Source organism: Branchiostoma lanceolatum, chromosome 1, assembly GCF_035083965.1.
Source record: "Branchiostoma lanceolatum isolate klBraLanc5 chromosome 1, klBraLanc5.hap2, whole genome shotgun sequence".
NCBI lineage: Eukaryota > Metazoa > Chordata > Leptocardii > Amphioxiformes > Branchiostomatidae > Branchiostoma > Branchiostoma lanceolatum.
In genome coordinates this window covers 7,637,501-7,657,979 of record NC_089722.1, presented here as the reverse complement: position 1 = coordinate 7,657,979, position 20,479 = coordinate 7,637,501, and the positions used below count along the sequence as shown (strand labels likewise).

The window sequence follows — 20,479 nt, the reverse complement described above, 5'->3', positions numbered from 1 at the left end:
GCCAGATCGTCCCTTCCCAGCAAAAGAGGCTAGGGTCGCTATTAAAGTTTTGCTAGGGTCAAAAACCGGAAACAAAACATGTTTTTCTAGGCCCTATAATTTGCCATCTTTCAGATCGCCACACGAAAAACAAATTTGTTCCTTTGTTTGTTTCTTTGCTTATTTTATTATTTTGGTACAGCTAATCATATTTGACATTAGAAGTTAATGTTTTTAAAACATCAAGAGTCTATAATTCCATCTACGACGATGATCGCCACATTAAAAAAAACTGTCTGTCGAGGCCTATCGGTATGTACATGTTACTGAATAAAAAAATTGTATTGTATTCTGACACTGGTACAATCAAGGAGGTTAAAAAATTGGTACAACGTATTCTTCGTTACATTTCATTATATATAGGGTTTGATATATAGAATATTTCATTGTATATATGGGCGATGATAAATGATGTAAGTGTGAGTTAAAAACTACTATTAAGTTTGCCACAGCATTAAGGTCTTTTGTGCCATTTTTCTACAGTCAATGTCTTTTTAATAGATTGATGTTCAAATAGATAATCAATTTAGACGTTAAAAGTTGTTCAGTTTCTCTTCAAGCTCCGCAGCAGATGGACGACGGGAAGGCTTCTCGTGCCAGCACTTTGACATCAGCCTGTACAGCTCCATGGGACACCCGTCAGGCCTCTCCAGCCTGCCGCCTTCCTTCAGAAGCCACACAAGATGCCGGCACGACGGCCGCGCCACGTCCGAATAGTGCGGCTCCTCTCCACGTGTGGCGATCTCCCACAGCAGCACGCCAAACGACCACACGTCACTCTGGCAGGTGTACTCACCGTCACGAAGGGACTCCAGCGACATCCACTTCAACGGCAAGGGCTCGTCGCGCCCGGCCTGGCGGGTACGAACGTACATCGCGTCCGTGTAGACGTCACGGGCTAGACCGAAGTCTGCCAGCTTGGCCACATTGTCGTCCGTCACAAGGACGTTCCGTGCGGCCACGTCGCGATGCACGATTTGTAGGACTTCCAGCTCCTGTAGCGCGCGTGCCACACCGACGGCCAGGCCGACTAGATCCTTCAGCGTCATGTTGGGGTTATCTCGTGACTTCCTGAGATAAGCTAGGAGATCGCCTTGTGCAGCGTACTCCAGGACGATTCTCTTGGGTTCGGACTCCGTGATCACCCCGTACAGCCGGACAATGTTGGGGTGGACAGGCCGCTCATCACCGTCCAACACCTCAGCGTGTTCGTGTAAGGTGATGAGGATGTCGGCTTCCCGGTAAAAGTCCCGGTTCCACTGGGTGTCTCCTCCCTCCTCCAGCCGGGCAGCAGACACGGACTTAGCGGCTACCATGACTGGTTCTGCGTTAGGAATGTTCAGTTGGCCTGACAGAACGCAACCAAAGCTTCCCTGCCCTACCAATATCCCCAGAATGAGATCGTCTTCCTTCAATTTCCATCGTGACACTTTGTCTATCGTATCACAGCTTATGTTAATAAGAGTGTGCATTTCTTCGTCCTGTTCTGGCTGATTACACGGGTTCCCATTTCTTCCACTGCATGTCGCCATTTCCTCCTTCGTAGAAGGACAGCTGACATTGAGGCTATTGGCAAAACAAACAAAGCTAGTAGGGCATACAGACCACTCGGAGGCTTCGTCTCGGAACTTCCCGTTTTCGTACATGTTTCTCCTTCCCTACAGATGCACGTTCCATTGACAGGATCACACCATTCTGTTCCCTCACATCGACAGTGTTCTTGGCAGTCCTGTCCGAATGTCCCGGCGGGACATGACGTGTTACACTTGGCCCCTGTCCAACCAGGAACACACACGCATCCCTCCCAGCGATCACACCGTCCGCCATTCTCACAGTCACAAATTTTCTCACAATGTTCCCCGTGTCTGTTGGGAGGACATTCAGTCACATTCAGTACATACCTGTCCTGTAGTGTGGTTCCATCCAGAGCGGTAACAGAACACAAGTATACACCATTGATGCTTGAGTTCATGAAAGGTATCTGGTATGTTGCAGTGTTTGCCGTGTCGTCAACTAGCGTTTCGGTCATATTGGTATATGCCGAGCGAAATGTTATCGTCACAACCGAGATGTTCTCCACATTGACAGCCGTACAGACAATGGTCAGGTTTCCCGAGATGTAAATGTTTTCCTGTGGTATGACGCGTATAAAGACGGCAGGAGTGGGGATATCACAGGCTACACCTTTCCAGCCAGGTGAGCACAGACAGGCTCCGTTGAAACCGTGGCACCGCGCGCCGTTCTTACAGATGCAGTCCTTCTCACATCTTCCTCCGTACCTTCCTGCTGCACAGCCGACTACTTCTGCCTTGAACGACACAGAAACTGTTCCAACCCCGGACGTAAAAAAGAAGATGGTCGCGTTCGGCGGTACATGTGTGACACAATTAAATTCCAAAGTCTGCATCGTGTACATATTTCTTGCATTTCCCAATAATATGTATGTATACTTGTTACCCTGAAATGGTACTAGTCGCAAGGACCGTTCAGATTTTTTAGTGATCAGTTCAACATCAATGGTCGCATATGACGTGAGCGAAAGGCATCGTATGCTTGTTAAGCCTGCCTCGTACATTGTCTTCAAACTTTTTACTTTCTTTTCAATCTGTAATATGACCGTAAATTCTATCTTACAAATGCCATTGTCAGTTTTGAACTGTAGTAGACGGTCGTGGTATAATTGGGATTTATAATGCGTGTTAAGCTTGGACACGGAATGGAATGACGTTGCACCATTCGGATCCAGTCCGATCCAGTCTGAAGATTCGGTAATGTTTACCAATCTGTCCGAGACCGCCTTTCTCTCGTCAGTTGCACAGCTTTTGTTGTAAACAGGTGGATACCCGTCGACGTCCAAAAGTTGAATAACCACGACAACGCTGGTGAGATTATCTGAGACAGTATCTTGATAATCACTGGCGTCCACCTTCAGCTCGTAAACAGACTGTACTTCATAGTCTAGTGGATTTGCTACACGAATAGAGCCGTTCCGTCCTGATATGTTGAACCGTCCATACTGGTCGCCTGAGACGATCTTGTGTTCCCGTCCCTCTGTCGTATTTGTCACAAGCGAACCGACAGAAGTGTTCTCAGGAATAGAGACATTCAAGACCCACAGTGCATAAGCAGACCGGTGTAGAAGTGATGACCATAACACTGCATACCAAAGACAAAACAGCATAACCGCCATAACTACTGTTAGATTGTGCCTGTTTGGATATGTCTGTGCAGAGGTGGCACCAAGAGGAAGTAGCTAGGCACGGTCTTGTTCCTTCCTTACCTTCACAGTTCACCTTTGTCAAGTCAAACGTGTCTTCTCTGTCCCTCTCCTGTTAGAATACAGAGGTCTGTACTTCAGGTGACAGGAGAACTGTGCAAGTGTGCATACTTTACTTGACTTAGAAAGGAAGAGTGTTTGGCTGTATCCCGACCTTGGCATGGTCGACACTTGCTTCTAGTACGCAAGTTCTATCGCCATGTTTCTTGTACGCATGTTCTGTGTGATTAGGAAGCAGTAGACTGTATAATTCGGTAATAATAATGACCGACTTTTTACTCGTATCACGCCCAGCTGCCCTTTGTTTGCACTGTGCCCTTCAGGATACTTCCGCATGTCCCCGCGCCCCCACCGACTTCCCGTTCTCTTTCTTAATCAAAGAATGTCGAGACCTTAGAACCATATGTTGATTGACTAATATCTATTCATATACATTTATGTATAGCTTCATTCATTTGTATCCACTTGACTGTGTGTAGTAGACCGTAGTAAAGTCGCTGTACTTTTGTTGCGTCAATAAATATTTATCTTAATCTCCAAGCAGATGTTGGGTTGGAAAATCGCTATGATTTCCGCTACTGTCTGGCTTGTGTAGTAGTCTTTCGCCCTTTCTCTTCCCTAGCCGACCGTAGCACTACTTCCACCCCTATCCCCACAACTACGAGCGTCGTTTTCATATTGCCATTTATTTTGACCAACTACGTACCATGTTCTGATGGCTACAATTTCCAATACTAGCCGCCTTCTATGGTGACTGTCTCTCTCCTGTGTATCATGAGTACATGATGATGATACAGTCATATTCTTTTCATTCTGGCGAATATTCTGCATTCTGTATGTTGCGGTTGCTAATTGAAGGATGCGAAGCTTTGTGAGGCAAAGATAAAATGTGTCCATTCAATCAAATGTGTCCATTCTCATTCATTCAATGTTAAGCTTATTTCCTTCCTGTATCCTTCTGCTAATCTAACATAGAACTTGATTTACACTCCCGTTAGCTCAGTCTAACCCTATTACACATGCGCAACAAAATGACGTTTCCTTCTGACGGCAACATTGGGAAGCAGGCGCCGACCAAAGCAGGACTACAATGCAGACGTTCTTCTGTTCCGACAATCCAGTCCACGGAATAACGTATGTACACGTTTCGTGACACCAGAAGTACGGGAAATTCTGGTTTATAACGGGACTGGTACAAACAACGCGAGTTTGGCATAAATGGAGTGAACAGTACATCAGGACAAGAGAAGGTTAGTAACAGAACAAGACAGCATTGACTTCCCATTTTGGTGCCTTTGTACAACTACATCTGAAAGCTCACGGAAACAGTAGTTATGATGGCCATACTATCTTGTGTCTGGTCGTTACTTCTATATCAGTCTGTGAATGCTCAGCGGTACTTCAATGTTTCCATTCCTGAGAAGACTACTGTCGGGTGGCTCGTGACCGATACAATACTTGGAAGGGACCACGAGATCGTCTCGGGCGACCGATATGGACGGTTTAACATATCGGGACGGAACGGGTCCATACGGGTAGCAAATCCGCTGGACTACACAGTGAAGCCTGTCTACGAGCTTAAAGTGGGCGTCAGTGTTTATCAAGATGATGTTTTAGATAATCGCATCGGTGTTGTCGTGGTTATAAACGTCTTGGACGTCGACGGATATCCACCTGTGTACAACAAAAGCTGTGAAACTGACGAGAGAAATGCGGTCTCGGACAGATTGATAAACATCACCGAATCTTCAAACTGGATCGGACTGCTTCCGAATGGTGGAACGTCATTCGGTGCCGCGTCCCAGTTCACTGAGGAATATGACTCCCAAATATACCTCAACGATCTACTACAGTTCAAAACTGTCAATGATATCTGTGAAATAGAATTTACGGTCATATTACAGACTCGAGATAAACTGAAAATAGAATATTTCGAGGGGCTTTACAAGGCAGGATTAACAAGCATACAATGCCTGTCGCCCACCTCAGATGCGACGATTGATGTCGAACTGATTAAAAATGCACCATTTCAGAGTGAGGAAAATGCATATCTACTACTAGGATACGTAAGAAATACGTATACAAGGCTGACTTTAGAATTCAATTGTGTCGCACATATACCGTCGGACGCGACTATCATCCTTTTTACTTCTGGGGGTGGAACTGTCTCTGTGTCGTTCAAGGCAGAAGTAGTCGGCTGTGCAGCAGGAAGGTACGGAGGAAGATGTGAGAAGGACTGCATCTGTAAGAACGGCGCGCGGTGCCACAGTTTCAACGGAGCCTGTCTGTGCTCACCTGGCTGGAAAGGTGTAGCCTGTGATATCCCCACTCCTGTCGTCTTTATACGCGCCATACCACGGGAGAACACTTACATCTCGGGGAACCTGACCATAGTTTGTATGGCGGTCAATGTAGAGAATATTTCGTTTGTCGTGTTGCGTTTTAACTTGACAACCACGAATATTTCTGACATTTTAGCTAACAACACGGGGCCCTCAATAGAATACCAGATACCTTCTCTCAGCTCCACATACAATGGTGAGTACTTGTGTTCTGTTACCACAGTCGATGGAACCACACTACAGGACAGGTATGTACTGAGTGTGACTGAATGTTCTCCCAACAGACACGGGGAACATTGTGACAAACTTTGTGACTGTGAGAATGGCGGACAGTGTGATCGGTGGGAGGGCTGCGAGTGTGTTCCTGGTTGGACAGGGGCCAAGTGTAACACGTCATGCCCTGCCGGGACATTCGGACAGGACTGCCAAGAACACTGTCGATGTGACGGCACAGAATTGTGTGATCCTGTCAATGGAACGTGCATCTGTAGGGAAGGGGAAACATGTACGAAAGGAATATTCGACACAAAGAATTCGAATGGACTTTATGCATTACTAGCTTTGTTGGTTTTGCCCATACTTTTTATCCTGGTTATCATTCTACGTAGGAGGAAGTTGCGACAACCAGTGGAAGGAAACCGTGTTTTTCAACAGCAGGAACAGGCCGAAGATATCGGCATGCAAGTTCTTTTAAATCGTAATACGATGCAGAGAGTGTCTCGCTGGAAATTAAAAGAGGAATATCTTACCACGGGGAGATTAATTGGACAGGGAAGTTTCGGATACGTTAGTTTAGCGCGACTGAACATTCCTAATAAGGAACCAGTCATGGTAGCCGCTAAGTCCGTGTCTGCTGCCCGGCTGGAGGGGGAAGGAGACACCCAGTGGAACCGGGACTTTTACCGGGAAGCCGACATCCTAATCACCTTACACGAACACGCTGAGGTGTTGGACGGTGATGAGCGGCCTGTCCACCCCAACATTGTCCGGCTGTACGGGGTGATCACGGAGTCCGAACCCAAGAGAATCGTCCTGGAGTACGCTGCACAAGGCGATCTCCTAGCTTATCTCAGGAAGTCACGAGATAACCCCAACATGACGCTGAAGGATCTAGTCGGCCTGGCCGTCGGTGTGGCACGCGCGCTACAGGAGCTGGAAGTCCTACAAATCGTGCATCGCGACGTGGCCGCACGGAACGTCCTTGTGACGGACGACAATGTGGCCAAGCTGGCAGACTTCGGTCTAGCCCGTGACGTCTACACGGACGCGATGTACGTCCGTACCCGCCAGGCCGGGCGCGACGAGCCCTTGCCGTTGAAGTGGATGTCGCTGGAGTCCCTTCGTGACGGTGAGTACACCTGCCAGAGTGACGTGTGGTCGTTTGGCGTGCTGCTGTGGGAGATCGCCACACGTGGAGAGGAGCCGCACTATTCGGATGTGGCTCGGCCGTCGTGCCGACATCTTGTGTGGCTTCTGAAGGAAGGCGGCAGGCTGGAGAGGCCTGGCGGGTGTCCCATGGAGCTGTACAGGCTGATGTCAAAGTGCTGGCACGCCAAGCCTTCCCGTCGTCCCTCCGCTACCGAGCTTGAAGAGAAACTGACCAATGTTAACATATAAACACATACAGTCAGGCATTGGCTAGAGCATGTTACGAAAAGACCCATCTTTGCATGTGAAATATGCATACATGTACATACATTATATTAGAACTAGGACAGTGACTTTTATAAATTCTATGATTATAATTATGAGGCTTTTGATGTAAGAAGACGAAGTTACTCCTCATAGCATAGACTGCCATTTATAAATGGCTATTGTGTGAAAACTCATGTAAATTCCTATATGATTATATGATATATTTGACGCTGCTAGTATATATTCGAATATTACTACAAGGCAACGTTTTGGTTATGTTATCTTTTTTCGACGAACCCGACGGTGATTATTCGGCAGACATGAATGCTAGTTTCAACTATTCCAGGATGTCTGTTCCAGTGACTTTGTCCAAAGATGTTTCATATGTTGTGATGTGAAAATAAACATAAAAAGGGACAACCTGAGAGTTCAATATTTCCTTCTCTCCCCTGTTTAACTATTTTACAATACAGCTGTTATGTATTTTCTATTCATGTTGTCGGGACCTACATGTTACAATGGTTGGCATCAGATCAATAGGGTGAAGGAGATAGGCCTCTGTCCAACAAATCAAATCTATTATAACTTCTGTATTTCAATATAAAGAACATGATGGCGATGTTAATACAACCATCTTAAATAGGTAGCTATTTTATGTAGACATAATGACAACTAGTGCTGCTTTTTGTTGGTTGAATCAATTTTCTTAACGTTTGCATGTGATGTTCAACTGTAACTATCCTTTGTAACTGCATCCCCTACCGATTGCTCCTAGCAGTGCAGTTCAGTTCAATTCAACATTATTCAAGTATTTTCATCAACCAACAACAGCAACCAATTCCACACTGCAGAATAAACTAACTTACTGACAGCCAAACAAGAGGTGTCTTTCAAGAGGTGTTTGGAGATGCTAAAGACCAAAGACGTACATGTAGTATTAGAAGCTAGCTGATTATATTTACACGGTTATGCGTCGAAAACGCCAAGATGTTCTAATCTACTACCAAAAGGTTGCACTGAACGTCTGATAAGATTCTGCTTCATGCAGCCACGATTTTGACCCATTTCTGATGATTATGGCGAGGAGATGATACGGCTTTGTACTACTCTGAAAAGCGATGGAGGGATAGATAACGACGCTTTTCTGGCGGAAGTGTTCTTGTTTTCTGTATTACGTAACCGTGAACGGGTAAAAACCACCGCGATCATCCCTCCCAATCTCTGCTTGGCTATGATGCACGCGAGCTCTTCACTAAGTTCACAAACAACTTTCACCTGTCTTAAACGTCCCTCAAGCGAAACACACACCAACACCCCTCCCCTCTCATCTTCCACCCCCTCCGCTAGAAAGTTGTTTACAGACGGCGACCGTCTGGGTCGGTCCATTCAGGGGAATCGTCCAGAACAGTGAGCGGCAATGGACGCCCGCATGCCAGAAGGAAACTGTATCTGCTGGGCTGTAGAAGAACTGATCCCTGCGAAACGGTCCATTTATAATTCTAGAGGGACTGTAAGTTATCCTCTGGATGTGTTGTGTAAATAACAGTGGACAAAATCTTGAGAGGGAAAAAACGCTGAGGCTAAATTTAGACGTAACAATGGTAGATTCATTATCTACCATGGGAAAATGTGATGTATACAGGCAGAACGTAATAAAATTGTTCGGTCAAACAAAGAGACAACCTATATAACTGGATTTACTTTACAATACTCTCCCAATTCTGTGAGTGGAGCATCGTTGAACATCGTTGATTTCTCTAAAAAAAGGAACACAATATCGGAAATCTAAGAGATTGTTGTGCAATGCTACCTTGTCTTATGTACATGGAACATTTTGACTCCTTGACAAGTACGCGGTATACGTTAGTTCTGATACTGTCCTTGGTTCTGCTAGGTACTGTCATTGAGTTTGGTCATCTTGCGGAGATTGCAAGCAGGAGCAGCTGAAACGTTTGACGGCCTTGTAATTTTGACGACGGTCTTTAACACATTATAACCTCCTTTCTATAATAAAGGCTGCGTCATCCGACCGTAAGCCGAGCTGCCGCGATATGGCAGAGTTTTTGACGACTGCCGTTGAGTGATGACCTGGCCCCCGTGCCAGAATCGGTTCCAGCTCACATCCCCACATTGTAACATCTTCTGCTTGAGCGCACCCGTTTAAACAGGTGTCGATTCCGAGGTGAAACACCTATCCTCATTTCCCGCCAATTCTCTGTTCGAAGCCCACCTTGCCCGAGAGGCGTTGCCAAGACGACTGGCCTAAGACAAAGGCGAGGCTGTGCCTCATTCACTCAGGCATTCATCGGGTCACACGAGCGCTTTGTCTCGGGGCAACTACGCATGCAAGGCCGAGGATCGGGTAAACGTAAACCGTTGTAACGTGTAAGGCAATACCGGCAATTGGGTAAAATATTTGGTCGGGGCGGGTCGGCCTATGCCTCACTATGGACACCCGATCCCATTGTGCGAGAATGGGAAACAAACTTGCTGCTTTCACCGCCAAAAACAACCTGTTTTTTCTCCAGCCATCACAGATTCCCATCTCTTAGGCAGGCATTAGCAGGTGTATCCCTGGAAATAGGGTATCTAATTCTAATCTATTCCAACAAGTGGAGTACCCACAATTGCCTACAGACTGTCCGATAGCCTACACCCTGGTCTTTTGCTGGCGTTAGAAATCCAGATTGTTCGTGGCGTAACTGTACCCGGTCATTCCTCTGCGTAGTTAGGTAGAGGTATCGCTCTTACAAAGATAACAACAATGGAGGAGACCCATTCAGCTCGCTGATAAGATATAGAATCGGAGTCGACCGAGTTTATTTGTCCTACCCGTTTTCACCTCTACCTACGGGTCACCACCAACGTGAATGGAGAGAAGGCGGATACCTGCCGTGTGGTGACGTTTTGGCCGGTTTAACTTTAGTCCAGAGAGTCACAAACACCCGTCAACATCGGAGCCTCATAGGAAGAGACCACGAAACGGCTCGAAGGTAGGTTCGGTTCATTTACAACTTATCGCTGCAATAAGTTTCACTCTTTCACTCGAGGAATGTGAACAAGAAACCAGATATAAACACAGAGTTCACCTAGACCATAAACAGTAATACAGAACCATCTGGGAAGGCTTAAAAATGGAGTCTGTTCCGTTAGAACATAGACAGGTGTGTACTTGTACGTCAGATGGCAAACCTAGTGGTAAAGTGCTCCCCCATTGATAAAAAGTGACATATGATGATGATGATAAGTTGTCACAGTCAACACAGCCGGTAGGAACAGCGTCAGTTCCCAAAAGTTGTCTCTATGTGAACCGTTCCACACCAAGGTTGTATAGAAATACACCCAACCTTCGCTGGCCTTGTTTGAAGACTCACAGTGCTACACTGCAAGTTACTTCTTCAACCTAGCTCTAACACAGTCTACGTTGAATAATACAATTCCAAAGACTAAATGATCAAAACAGTATTATAACTTGTTATCTTGCATAGAACAGTGAGTTGACAAGCTTGAGTCATATCGAGTCATTAAAGCATCTTTACAGGGTAGTTTTACCCTGTGCAAGTATCCATTGTTCGTATCAAAACAGCTGTATTTTAAACGGTCGAAATTAAGACTGATGCCATGCCTCATTGCTGCAGAACCATATAAGTATTTGGAACTGTGCAACGAGCCAGTTCATGACACAAAAGACGCCTGCTTATTTTCTCATTTCAATCAATGACGTCAGTTGATTAGCTGTTTAATCATTGTATCTTCCAAAACATGAACCTAGACGACGCGGTTTCATTTTAACCGTTAGAATCGAGGACCTAGGTCCAGAAATATAAAGTCCTACATACCATCAATCAGGGTCAATAGATGATGATCAATGTGTAATCTTTTTACCAAAACACTTCACTTACTTTTATGTGTAGCACTCCTCACAATAATGCACAGTCACTTATGGTGATCGATACAGTTAAACATTAATCCGACTTCTTTCTTTGAAATTTTCTCTTGGTCTCATAGATAGAAAAGTGTAACGTTACAATCGTTACTCTCTTCAGCTGAATTGTAATATCACCAGACATATTCCATCAGATGAAAACATTGCAATAATGGAAGAGGGATATGATCTCCGTCGTTTCTTTTTTCAGTCGGGAAAATCTAAAGTCGGAATTAGTTAAGACAACTGTATATCAAGTTAACAAATCAATGCGCATTTACAATATTTGTATGTGTTCTGTTTGAATGTTTGCCATCTTGCATTCAGTCCTGTGCAATTAATAAACAGAGGAAAGATGCGGGTCCACGAACAACTGGCTTTGTGAAAAACAGCGAATACAGAGCGATGGGGATATTATTTGTGACCAAAATGACAGGAGTGGGAGTAAAACCATGTCGTTTTGCTGCCACTGGTAATGTTGGAACATCGATGCAATGTCAAGGACACTGGGCCATGGGGAGGGGGGCTTAGATAAACAGATGTGAATGGTGCTAGTCGAAGCTGCGATTCAATACTAACCATGTGTGTACAAATCTTCAAGTACAGACATTTCAAGAGAATAAAAGTTATTGCCTACACTCAAAATCAAACCATAATTGACGGTTTCGTGAATTGTTTAGTAAAGACTCCAGACAAAGACTAAGATTTCTAGAGATTGTAGAGAATTGGTTTGTGTACCATGTGACATGTACCGTATGTGATCTGCTTGTGAAAGTATGGTGCACTTTCTTACCATCGTTATATGACAGAACAAAACTATAGGACGGTGAACAACACAACTGGGAGTGTTATTCTTAACATTTGTAGTCTTTAAACAGGACCGAATTATATAAGCAAGTTAACCTCTTTGTTTTTTTTTCTAAAAAGCTGCACTATAAAGATACGGCAATCGATAGCTATATTAAACCAATTCAGTCGTATAAACACATGGAAACAGATCCATAACCTTTTTGATGTATTTAGATAGATAGAGGTTTGCGATGCACAAATATCTCGCAAATTGATAAAAGATATTCATGATAAAGGAAAAGGCTAGTTGATACATGATTTCTCCTTATATCAACTTGAAAATGCAAAATTATGACAAAGCCTGTCTATGTTATGTATTAGTTCTGACAACAACAATTTAGTTTACTGAATAATATTTTTGTAAGGTTTCCCCATGTCTTCGTGGTTTTATCGCACATCTTAGTCTTTGATTCACCTGTAGTGTGTGTACCAGGGAACAGGTAATGTTAACGCATGGGCGGGCAGGGGTCGCCCTCTGGTCCGATGGGACAGTTGCATCGCCCGGGGCTAAAAAAATGTCTTACAATTTCTCTTTTTCTGTGCTTTAAGCAGTTCAATCGCGTGGCTTTATTTGCATAGACAGTCTAAACGCAGCCAGTGCAGCGTCCAAAATGATTTCACCCCGTATCTACTCTTAAGGTGATTAGGAGTGCAGGTAAGGTGGGGAGGGGGGCGTTCCTCGCATTGCGCATTTGACACACACATAGTAACTAATTATACGTACTATACGTTGTCTTATTGTCTAGGCATGTCAACATACTGGCCTAATTGGCGACGTTTGAGGCATCGGTGTGTTAATTGAGACTGTCGTATTCAGGCAGACTGGTTTTTAAATTCGTTTTTCTGTTGTACGAATAGAAGTAACGTTAGTGGCCGATTGTTGACACAGGATAGTCGTGATGTATCGTAGAAACGCGGCTGGCACAAAAAGGGGCCGATCTATTCAGTCGTGTAATGGACTCTTAACTACAGATTACGACTGTGACGCTTTTGTAACATCGTAACATTCTGAAGAGCGACGACAATCTTTGCAAACAGACAACCAAATGTTTGTTTGTAGGGAGTAAAATGGCTTCTAAGCGGCCTTACACCAGTATAGTATGGTAGATAATTGCTCAGTTAGGCATGGCCTGAAAACCCGCCATAATTGGGCAAGTGTAAACACAGGGGTGTTAATGGATAGCTTTGTTGAAGTCACCTGTCTTTGTAGACTATTGTCGTACTTTGTTTAAGTTATGACGAAGGCTTCGCTTTAGTAGAGATTATTCGAGTAGAAAAATAACCTGTCAGTTGGCGTAACGTTAATAGTTCGGCCTTTTGGAGTTATAGATCATACTGTCAATAAACAGAAAGATAAGGAGACAATGACAGCCCTCAACACTTACTTTGATTATCAATCTGAGGAATTGTACTGAGTCTAAGTTTGACAGATCAAAAGTGTTAGAAATTATTCGTGTAGAAAAATCTACGCTACCCATTCGTATTTGCAGGCAAGGCAAAGGCAGGGCAAAGGGTTTGATCACTAGTTAGATAGGTAAGTCCGCATCAAAATCATCTATATCTCGCCGTCTGTTTGAATTCTACTGGTGTCTTGGTTGGATAGACTTGTGTGAGCAGTTTTGCTGTTGTAGATAGTTGATAAGATAAGAAATGGTTTGTTTTAGTGGCCCCCAAATACATACACACATACACCCTACTTTATCACGGGTTAAACTAGGAGGCCGCCATGATGTGAAACGACAGGTGGGTTTGCTGTGGTTACGTCCAGGTAACCAGATACCTGTCCTCACAATAACTCAGGTGTGTATTCACGTAGGTGGGCGCAGGTAAGACATGTGTTTCTCAATGCCATGGTTTAGTCGTGTTAAAGATCTTGCTTCTTGATTTCGGTAAGATTGGGTTGTCCAGTGTGTTACCCCTTGGAAAAGTTTCTAAATCTTTACCGATCTAGTATCCTATCCCTACAAGTCGTTCAACTGAATTTTGTCGTCCCTTTGTAATATTCCCATTGTTTGTTGATATATAGCAGAATGTAATATGTACTAAGTAGATACTTAGAAGGAATAATTCTTGACTCACAGTTCGTAACAAAAAAAGAGAGATTATCCTGAATATGTGTCCCAGACAGCGCACGCGCATTGGTAATCTGACAAGAAATAGCGACCCAGTTGTATTTAGGTTCTTCTTTGAAATTTTCCGAATCTGGGTTAGCTTGTCGTCTTTGGTATATCGAAGGTGAAGCTACGCTTTTGACTAAAGTTATACAATCCACATACTAGTTGTAACAGACAGTGTAAGTATTGCAGTGTTTGGAGTCATACATCTAACTTTACGCGATCAGACGTTGTTTTGCCTCTAGGTTTCGTCTTAAGTGTTTTTAGGAGGAAACACGTTATTTCAGTTTGACAACAACCGTAATTGTGATGTAACTTAATTTATGGGGCCCGAATAGAGCATAGGCACAGGCAAAGGGATTGATATATGCGCTCAGTATGAATTTAAGTATCTATTCCCTACATGCTTAACGTGAAACCGACCATTTCAAGTTTAAGGGCGTGTACAAATTTGGCATCTGTATCATTTTGTCACTGTAGCAATTCTTAGTGACACCACCGAATGATCAATGGATAACCGCATTTTTAGAAACTTTTACGGAGGAGGGGCACCTGTTAATGCTATAAGGGGTCATGATTTGATAAAGATTTGTTGGTTGCAGAGACAGAATTTGCTAGAAATGCCATCCCTTGATTCGTTGAAATATTTTCATTCTCCTAAAGTATCTGCATCGACTGTCTACCGAATAGCCTTGGCTCAAACTATTTTAGGGTATCCTTTCTTTAATCTTTTGCATAACCGACTATTTCAACACCCTTTCAGTCAAGTAAAGTCCCACCACATCTCTGGTCTGACTTTCCAGTTTCCACACACAGCCATGCAACCCTTTCACTACTCGGTGTGTTCAATGTTTCAAATGCTAATTTGTTTTTTCAAAGTCTTTTCACTCTCCTTGGGCCATATTCGTTGGTAAAACCCACAAAGTTTAAAGAAATAGATAGATGTTATGATATACATGTATACCGAAACAACAGATCTAAGAGATTGCGAATCTCCTTTCCTTGTGATATTTGATCGGACCACCTTGGTGTAAATATTTGAAGAACTACCGAGTTACACTATCCAAACGCCTCTCCGTGTTGCCTAACCACAGACTTGTGTGTCGAATACCTCCGCGCGACCTTCAACACGTGTTTATGTTTGGAACATTCCGTGTCTTGATATCCGTGAAATTAGCAGTTCCCACGAAACTTTAGAACTTGTTTTTGGCACTTTTAATAAACTTAAAGTGTAGTAAGTTTTCCTATCTAACCTAGTGATATAACCATACGTTTGGTATAAAGATATCAAGCCTACTCTACTGATACCTGCATGTTTCAATGTTAGCTATTTACAGAGTAACGTTTTGAACCACCTCGCGGTTTAGAATGTATTTCCTGTTTTGTAATCTAATATCAATTCCTGCAAAATATAAAAACAAACAAAACCATTAGAGCCCTAACTTTTAGATTAAATGAGTCTGTTTCCAGCTCTCACTTTTAGACAGTTGTAACAGTTCATGTTGTGTAAAGTCGTCCGTATCATTCCTGACATACCGAAGGCTTTTGACAGTTTGAAGGGCTAAACTTTTGCCAATCTTTTTACACCCAACAGGCGTGGCGGACGGGCTCTCAGCTCCGGACAAAGGCCCTGTTTACCGACGGCTTCAGGTAAACAAACAAACAAACCGAGACAGAGGACACATCTGCGAGTACAACAGGTGAGGGAGGGCAGGTGATGACGTCAGCGCGTGACTCGACTTCGGACCGGCAGATTTTCGATCTGTCAAAGTCCGTCCTTACACAGAGCTAAAAGGTTGGAAACAGTACAGTCTGGGAAGGCAATTGTAGGGAGATTTCACCGTGATTAGCGTGGAAAAACGCTCATCTCCGTCTCCATAGCGACAAAGCATCCGACCCCCGTTATTGGATTGGATCAACCTCCGCGAGTGTCTACAGTGCAGTTTCACCACAACGAAACCACAACATCGCAAACTGAACGTCAGCTCAAGATATGCCTCTATGACCTTTGCTATGACCTTGACACTGATCGTAAGACACGCTTGAAGACGTGCCCAACGACTCAAGACACTGCCTCGCACCCCAGGAGGTTCTCTTGTTGAACTGTATACATACACGGTGGTGTGAATGCCGGAGTAAATCAGGTTAGTCCGTGCCATTTACTCCGTCGGAAGTCTGAACACGAAACCTTTCAGCGAAACAACGCGCGCGGGTCTCCCCGTGAGAAAGCCCCGTACCTGCCTGACAATGCTTACGGTTTGCTAATCTCCCGGGCGCCGCCCAGTAATTTCCAGCCCTTTGTGGGATGTAGAAAAACGAATTGTATTCATGGCAACTCCCATGGTGATGAGAATGGCGGCCACGGACCAAATAATCAAACAAACCCGCCAGGTCTTGGCGAACAACAATAAGATGTATAACGAGATAAAGTCGAGTGAGAAGCACCTCATGCAACTCTACCAAGACTCTAGAGAGAGTGCTGAAGAGTTGGAGGCGTCTTACAAGGATCTCAAGGATTCCGAGAGGGAAAATGAACGTCTTAGACAAGAGTACTACCAGGCTTTGGCGGAGAAGAAGCAATTCGAGGAGGAGCGTGACTCGTACTTCGAGTACTCCAAGATTTTGAACGAGAAGAAGGACAAGTTTATTTCGAGAACGCAACTCGTGACCTCCACGAGCGGGAAGTACATTGAACTTTCCTTACAACTGTCTGAGAAGACGGACAGCTACATAAGGAAGCTGCTAGAAGAAGTGGAGAAGTTCCACCAGGTGTACGGCACCCTGACGGAAGAAAAAGAGAAGTTCAAGCGGGAGTGCACTGATCTGAGCAAGGAGATTGATGTGTTTAAGAAGGAATCAGAGAAACTGACACACGATAGGGATAAGTATGAACTACAAGGCATCGCCCTCGGTAGCGAGATAGACGAGTTGAAAGAAACGCGCGACACCTTGGAAGAAGAGAGAAACAGGTATAGAGAAGAAGGCAGCAAAATGACGAAGGAGAGAGACAAATACAAAGAACAGACAGAAGAGTTGACGAAGGACAGAGACCGGTTTAAGGAAGAATCTATCCGCCTGGCAGAAGAGAAGGAGAAATACAAGGAAGATGGGATCCGACTCGCAGCAGAGGTGGATAAATACAGTTCACAAGCTCGGGTACTGGAAGAAGACAGGAACAAATTCAAAACGGAATCTGAGAAGTTGACGAAAGAAAGAGACGAATTCAAGGAGGAAAGCGAGAAGCTCTTGGTGGAGAGAGATAGTTTCAAGGAGGAGACTGGCAAGCTTAACACGGAGATCTCTCGCTTCAAGGAAAACGTTAAAGGTCTGGCGAAAGACAGGGATAAGTTTAAAGAGCAGGTCACCAAGCTGACACAGGAAAGGGACATGTATAGAGAAGACTACAGGAAAATTATCAGGGAAAGAGAAACGGTGGGAAAGGAGAAGGACAGACTCGCGTTGGAGGAATTCAGAGCGAAGGAGAAGAATTCAGAACTCAGAGAAGGCAAGAGAGAGATAGAGCAAAGGTACGAGTCTGCGAAGAAGGAGAAATCTAAGGTGGAATCCATGGTACAGAAAGACGAACGAACAATGACTCAACTCAAGAAGGAAATTAAGAAGTTAGAGAAGATAATCACGGACTTAAAGGCGCAGAGAGACCGTACGATCAGACGGAAAGACGCGCGGACACAGACCGACCAAGACTTGGAGTGTGAACTGAGAGATATCGCTGTGGCGCATGCTCAGCTGAAGATGAGACAAGCCATGAAAGAACGAGAGAAAGTGAGAATAGAGAGAGACAAGGCCGAGAAGGCGCGAGACCGCGCTCTGTCGGTCCTAGACAAGAAAATCGAGCAAAGTGACTCTAGCCGAGCTGCCGCCGACAAAGCCAAGGATAGAGCTAAAGAACTTGAGGAGCTAGTTAAGAAACTGACCAAGTACTACGATGCTTCCAAGAAAGAGCTAGCAAAGGCAGACGCAAAAATCGACAAGGATAAGAAGGCGATTGAAGACTTGAAGGATGACATTAAGAAACTGAAATCACGGGTCGCTTCCTTGAAGAAAGAGCGGGACACCAGGAACAAAGAAGTGCAGGTAATGCCTGGTCCAATATTTCTCTCCCTTTCTCCATATTCCACAAAAAGAAAACAGTGCGTTTTGGCAGGCGAAACTAGTAGTACTTGCCAAGAACTTAGACAAGAACGACACAGCGTGTAGTTTCTATTTCAAACATGTCGCCATGACACCACTTGACCCCCGTAATTCCTACCATTAACGTCATTATTCTACGACATACATGTATGTAGAGACCACCAAGTAAGGACTGTTCTATTACGCTATGGGGTAGGGGGTATAGATGGAGACGCTTGTCTCTATCCTCATCCTGTCTGCTGGCCTCTACTATCTTTTATTTCATTTGATAATATATATATAATTGTTTGAGAGTTTTGGAACAGTCTGATGGTGTGATACCCCCTCCCTGAACACTGAAACGCAAAAATCTCACAATCTTTTGGACCCCTGTCTCTGTTACCGTTGACAGCATTTCGGTGACGTCTATATATCACCCGTCCTTTCACCTGCAGCCTGTTTATAAACACAAGGTTTCACTGTTATTTTGGGTTAGCCATGGGTGGTCTATCAAAGTTACGAGAGCTAGTATCTTATTTCACTATTGTCCATGTGTGGATTTGTTAGCATAGCAGCGTATTGATAATCATTTTCTGTTTGTTTGACTACTTTTTCTGTTAGCATTATATTTGTCCTAGGCCGTAGATGTAGTTGTAGTTGTTGTTACAAAGGCTAGCTCTGTACCCCTGTCACGGTTTTGTTGGGGAGTACATACATGTAACTATTTTTACACACTTTTTGAAAAGCGTCAATTCTGATGCAGTATTTCTGCAGTATTCCGTGGGGCTTCTTTCTAGTTTCTATCTTGACATTGAACTACATAGCTTATCACTTCCCTTTACTTCTCTTCCCAGACGGACAACCCGGAGGAGAACGATGAAGACAGTGTGGACGAGGAGAAGGAGGAATTAGAACGTGACCTTGAACAGGCTCACCTTGACATTGAGGATCTCCAGGAGCAGCTGAAGCAGTCGGAGGACCTGAGACGTCAGACCGAGCAGGAGAAGGAGAAGGAGCGGCGCGACTACGAACTGGTGAAACGGAAACTGCGGTACTACGAAAAGAAGATGGAGGAAGAAAGGAACAAGAGGATGAAACCGGGCACGCAGTCAGAGGAAGCTAAACCTGCCACCAAAGAACCAGCTAAACCACCACCGCCCAAACCAAAGACAGCGCCACCGTTCAAACCCACCACTAGACCACCGACAGCCCATCCTAACAACACGCCTAAATCGGCGTGGTCTAACAACAAAACTATGTCGTCTTCGGTGTCGTACCGTACGCCGCCTCCGCAAGCATATTCGGAACCGCCGAAATCGAAGATCACCAATCCGTACATGATGCCGGCGGGGATGCCGGCTTCTAGTCCGATGACAGCGGCGGCAGCGTCCGCAGCGCCCGCCTCGGCGCCCGCCAGCGCCAGCGGACCGACGATATCGCGCCCGCCGGCTAGCATGGCCGGCCCCGCGTCAGCTAGCATGTCCGTGCCCGGTGGGTACGGGGGATACGCCGCCCCTTCACAACCCAAACCGAACCCCATGAGAAGAAACACTTTCCTGAGACCATCTGGAGGAGGAGGAAAGCCGGTTCCTACAAAAACATCCAAGTAGTCGACAAGTAAAGATACATGATTATAAACGTGGAAATCCTACATATTGTAACTAAAGTGTCCTCTTTTGTGGGGCACTAAAACATACGTGGAAATCATTCATAACTTAAGTAAGAACTTAGTGCAGAAGCCTATGTTAGACATCATTAGGACAACACAAACATACATACATGTACATATATAATGTGTACTTAGGGATATTCCATTGAAAGCTCCAAGATGGGCGACGTGACTGGATGGCATAGCATTGGCCAACTGAAAATGAGCTGAATATTCCGTAGCCTCCAAGGGCAGGCTCTACCGGGCCTTTTTTTGGCTTATAATACACTGGGCCTTTTTTTTTTGGCTTACCATACACTTTTCGCAGCCAGCCCGTAACCATCAGCCAGACTGTAACCATTTTGCCGGTTACCGACTGGAGGCTAAAAATTCCGAAGGTTTTCGCAATATCAAAATCACCCCTAAAATCCAGAAAAATTGATGGTTGACTTCTACGAAACATAACTGAACTTTCGCGATGGAGAAGGGAATTGTCCAATTTCTTCCATCAACTCGAGG

The 20,479-nt window shown here is 44.7% G+C and overlaps 3 protein-coding genes and 1 pseudogene across 3 annotated transcripts in view; 2 read left to right on the top strand and 2 right to left on the bottom strand.

Moving 5' to 3' along the window:
- Window positions 1-572: 572 nt before the first annotated feature.
- On the bottom strand, window positions 573-1,355 carry LOC136427398 (fibroblast growth factor receptor 1-A pseudogene; annotated as a pseudogene).
- Window positions 1,356-1,468: 113 nt separating this feature from the next.
- Window positions 1,469-2,458, bottom strand: LOC136431397 (multiple epidermal growth factor-like domains protein 11). Its single transcript, XM_066422755.1, has one exon. The coding sequence runs from the start codon at window positions 2,453-2,455 to the stop codon at window positions 1,490-1,492; it is 966 nt and encodes a 321-aa protein (XP_066278852.1). The 5' UTR covers window positions 2,456-2,458; the 3' UTR covers window positions 1,469-1,489.
- Window positions 2,459-6,244: 3,786 nt separating this feature from the next.
- On the top strand, window positions 6,245-7,693 carry LOC136431358 (fibroblast growth factor receptor 3-like). The gene has a single exon (XM_066422702.1). It carries the CDS (start codon window positions 6,337-6,339, stop codon window positions 7,273-7,275), a length of 939 nt encoding a protein of 312 aa, XP_066278799.1. The 5' UTR covers window positions 6,245-6,336; the 3' UTR covers window positions 7,276-7,693.
- Window positions 7,694-15,968: 8,275 nt separating this feature from the next.
- The window catches only part of LOC136431483 (trichohyalin-like), a 4,962-nt gene continuing 451 nt past the window's right edge, over window positions 15,969-20,479 (top strand). Inside the window, exons 1-2 of the mRNA XM_066422913.1 lie at window positions 15,969-18,276; window positions 19,167-20,479. The exon at window positions 19,167-20,479 is cut by the window's right edge and continues 451 nt beyond it. Coding sequence (XP_066279010.1) covers window positions 16,510-18,276; window positions 19,167-19,922 — 2,523 coding nt within the window. The 5' untranslated portion in view covers window positions 15,969-16,509 and the 3' untranslated portion in view covers window positions 19,923-20,479. The remainder of the gene's footprint in view (window positions 18,277-19,166) is intronic.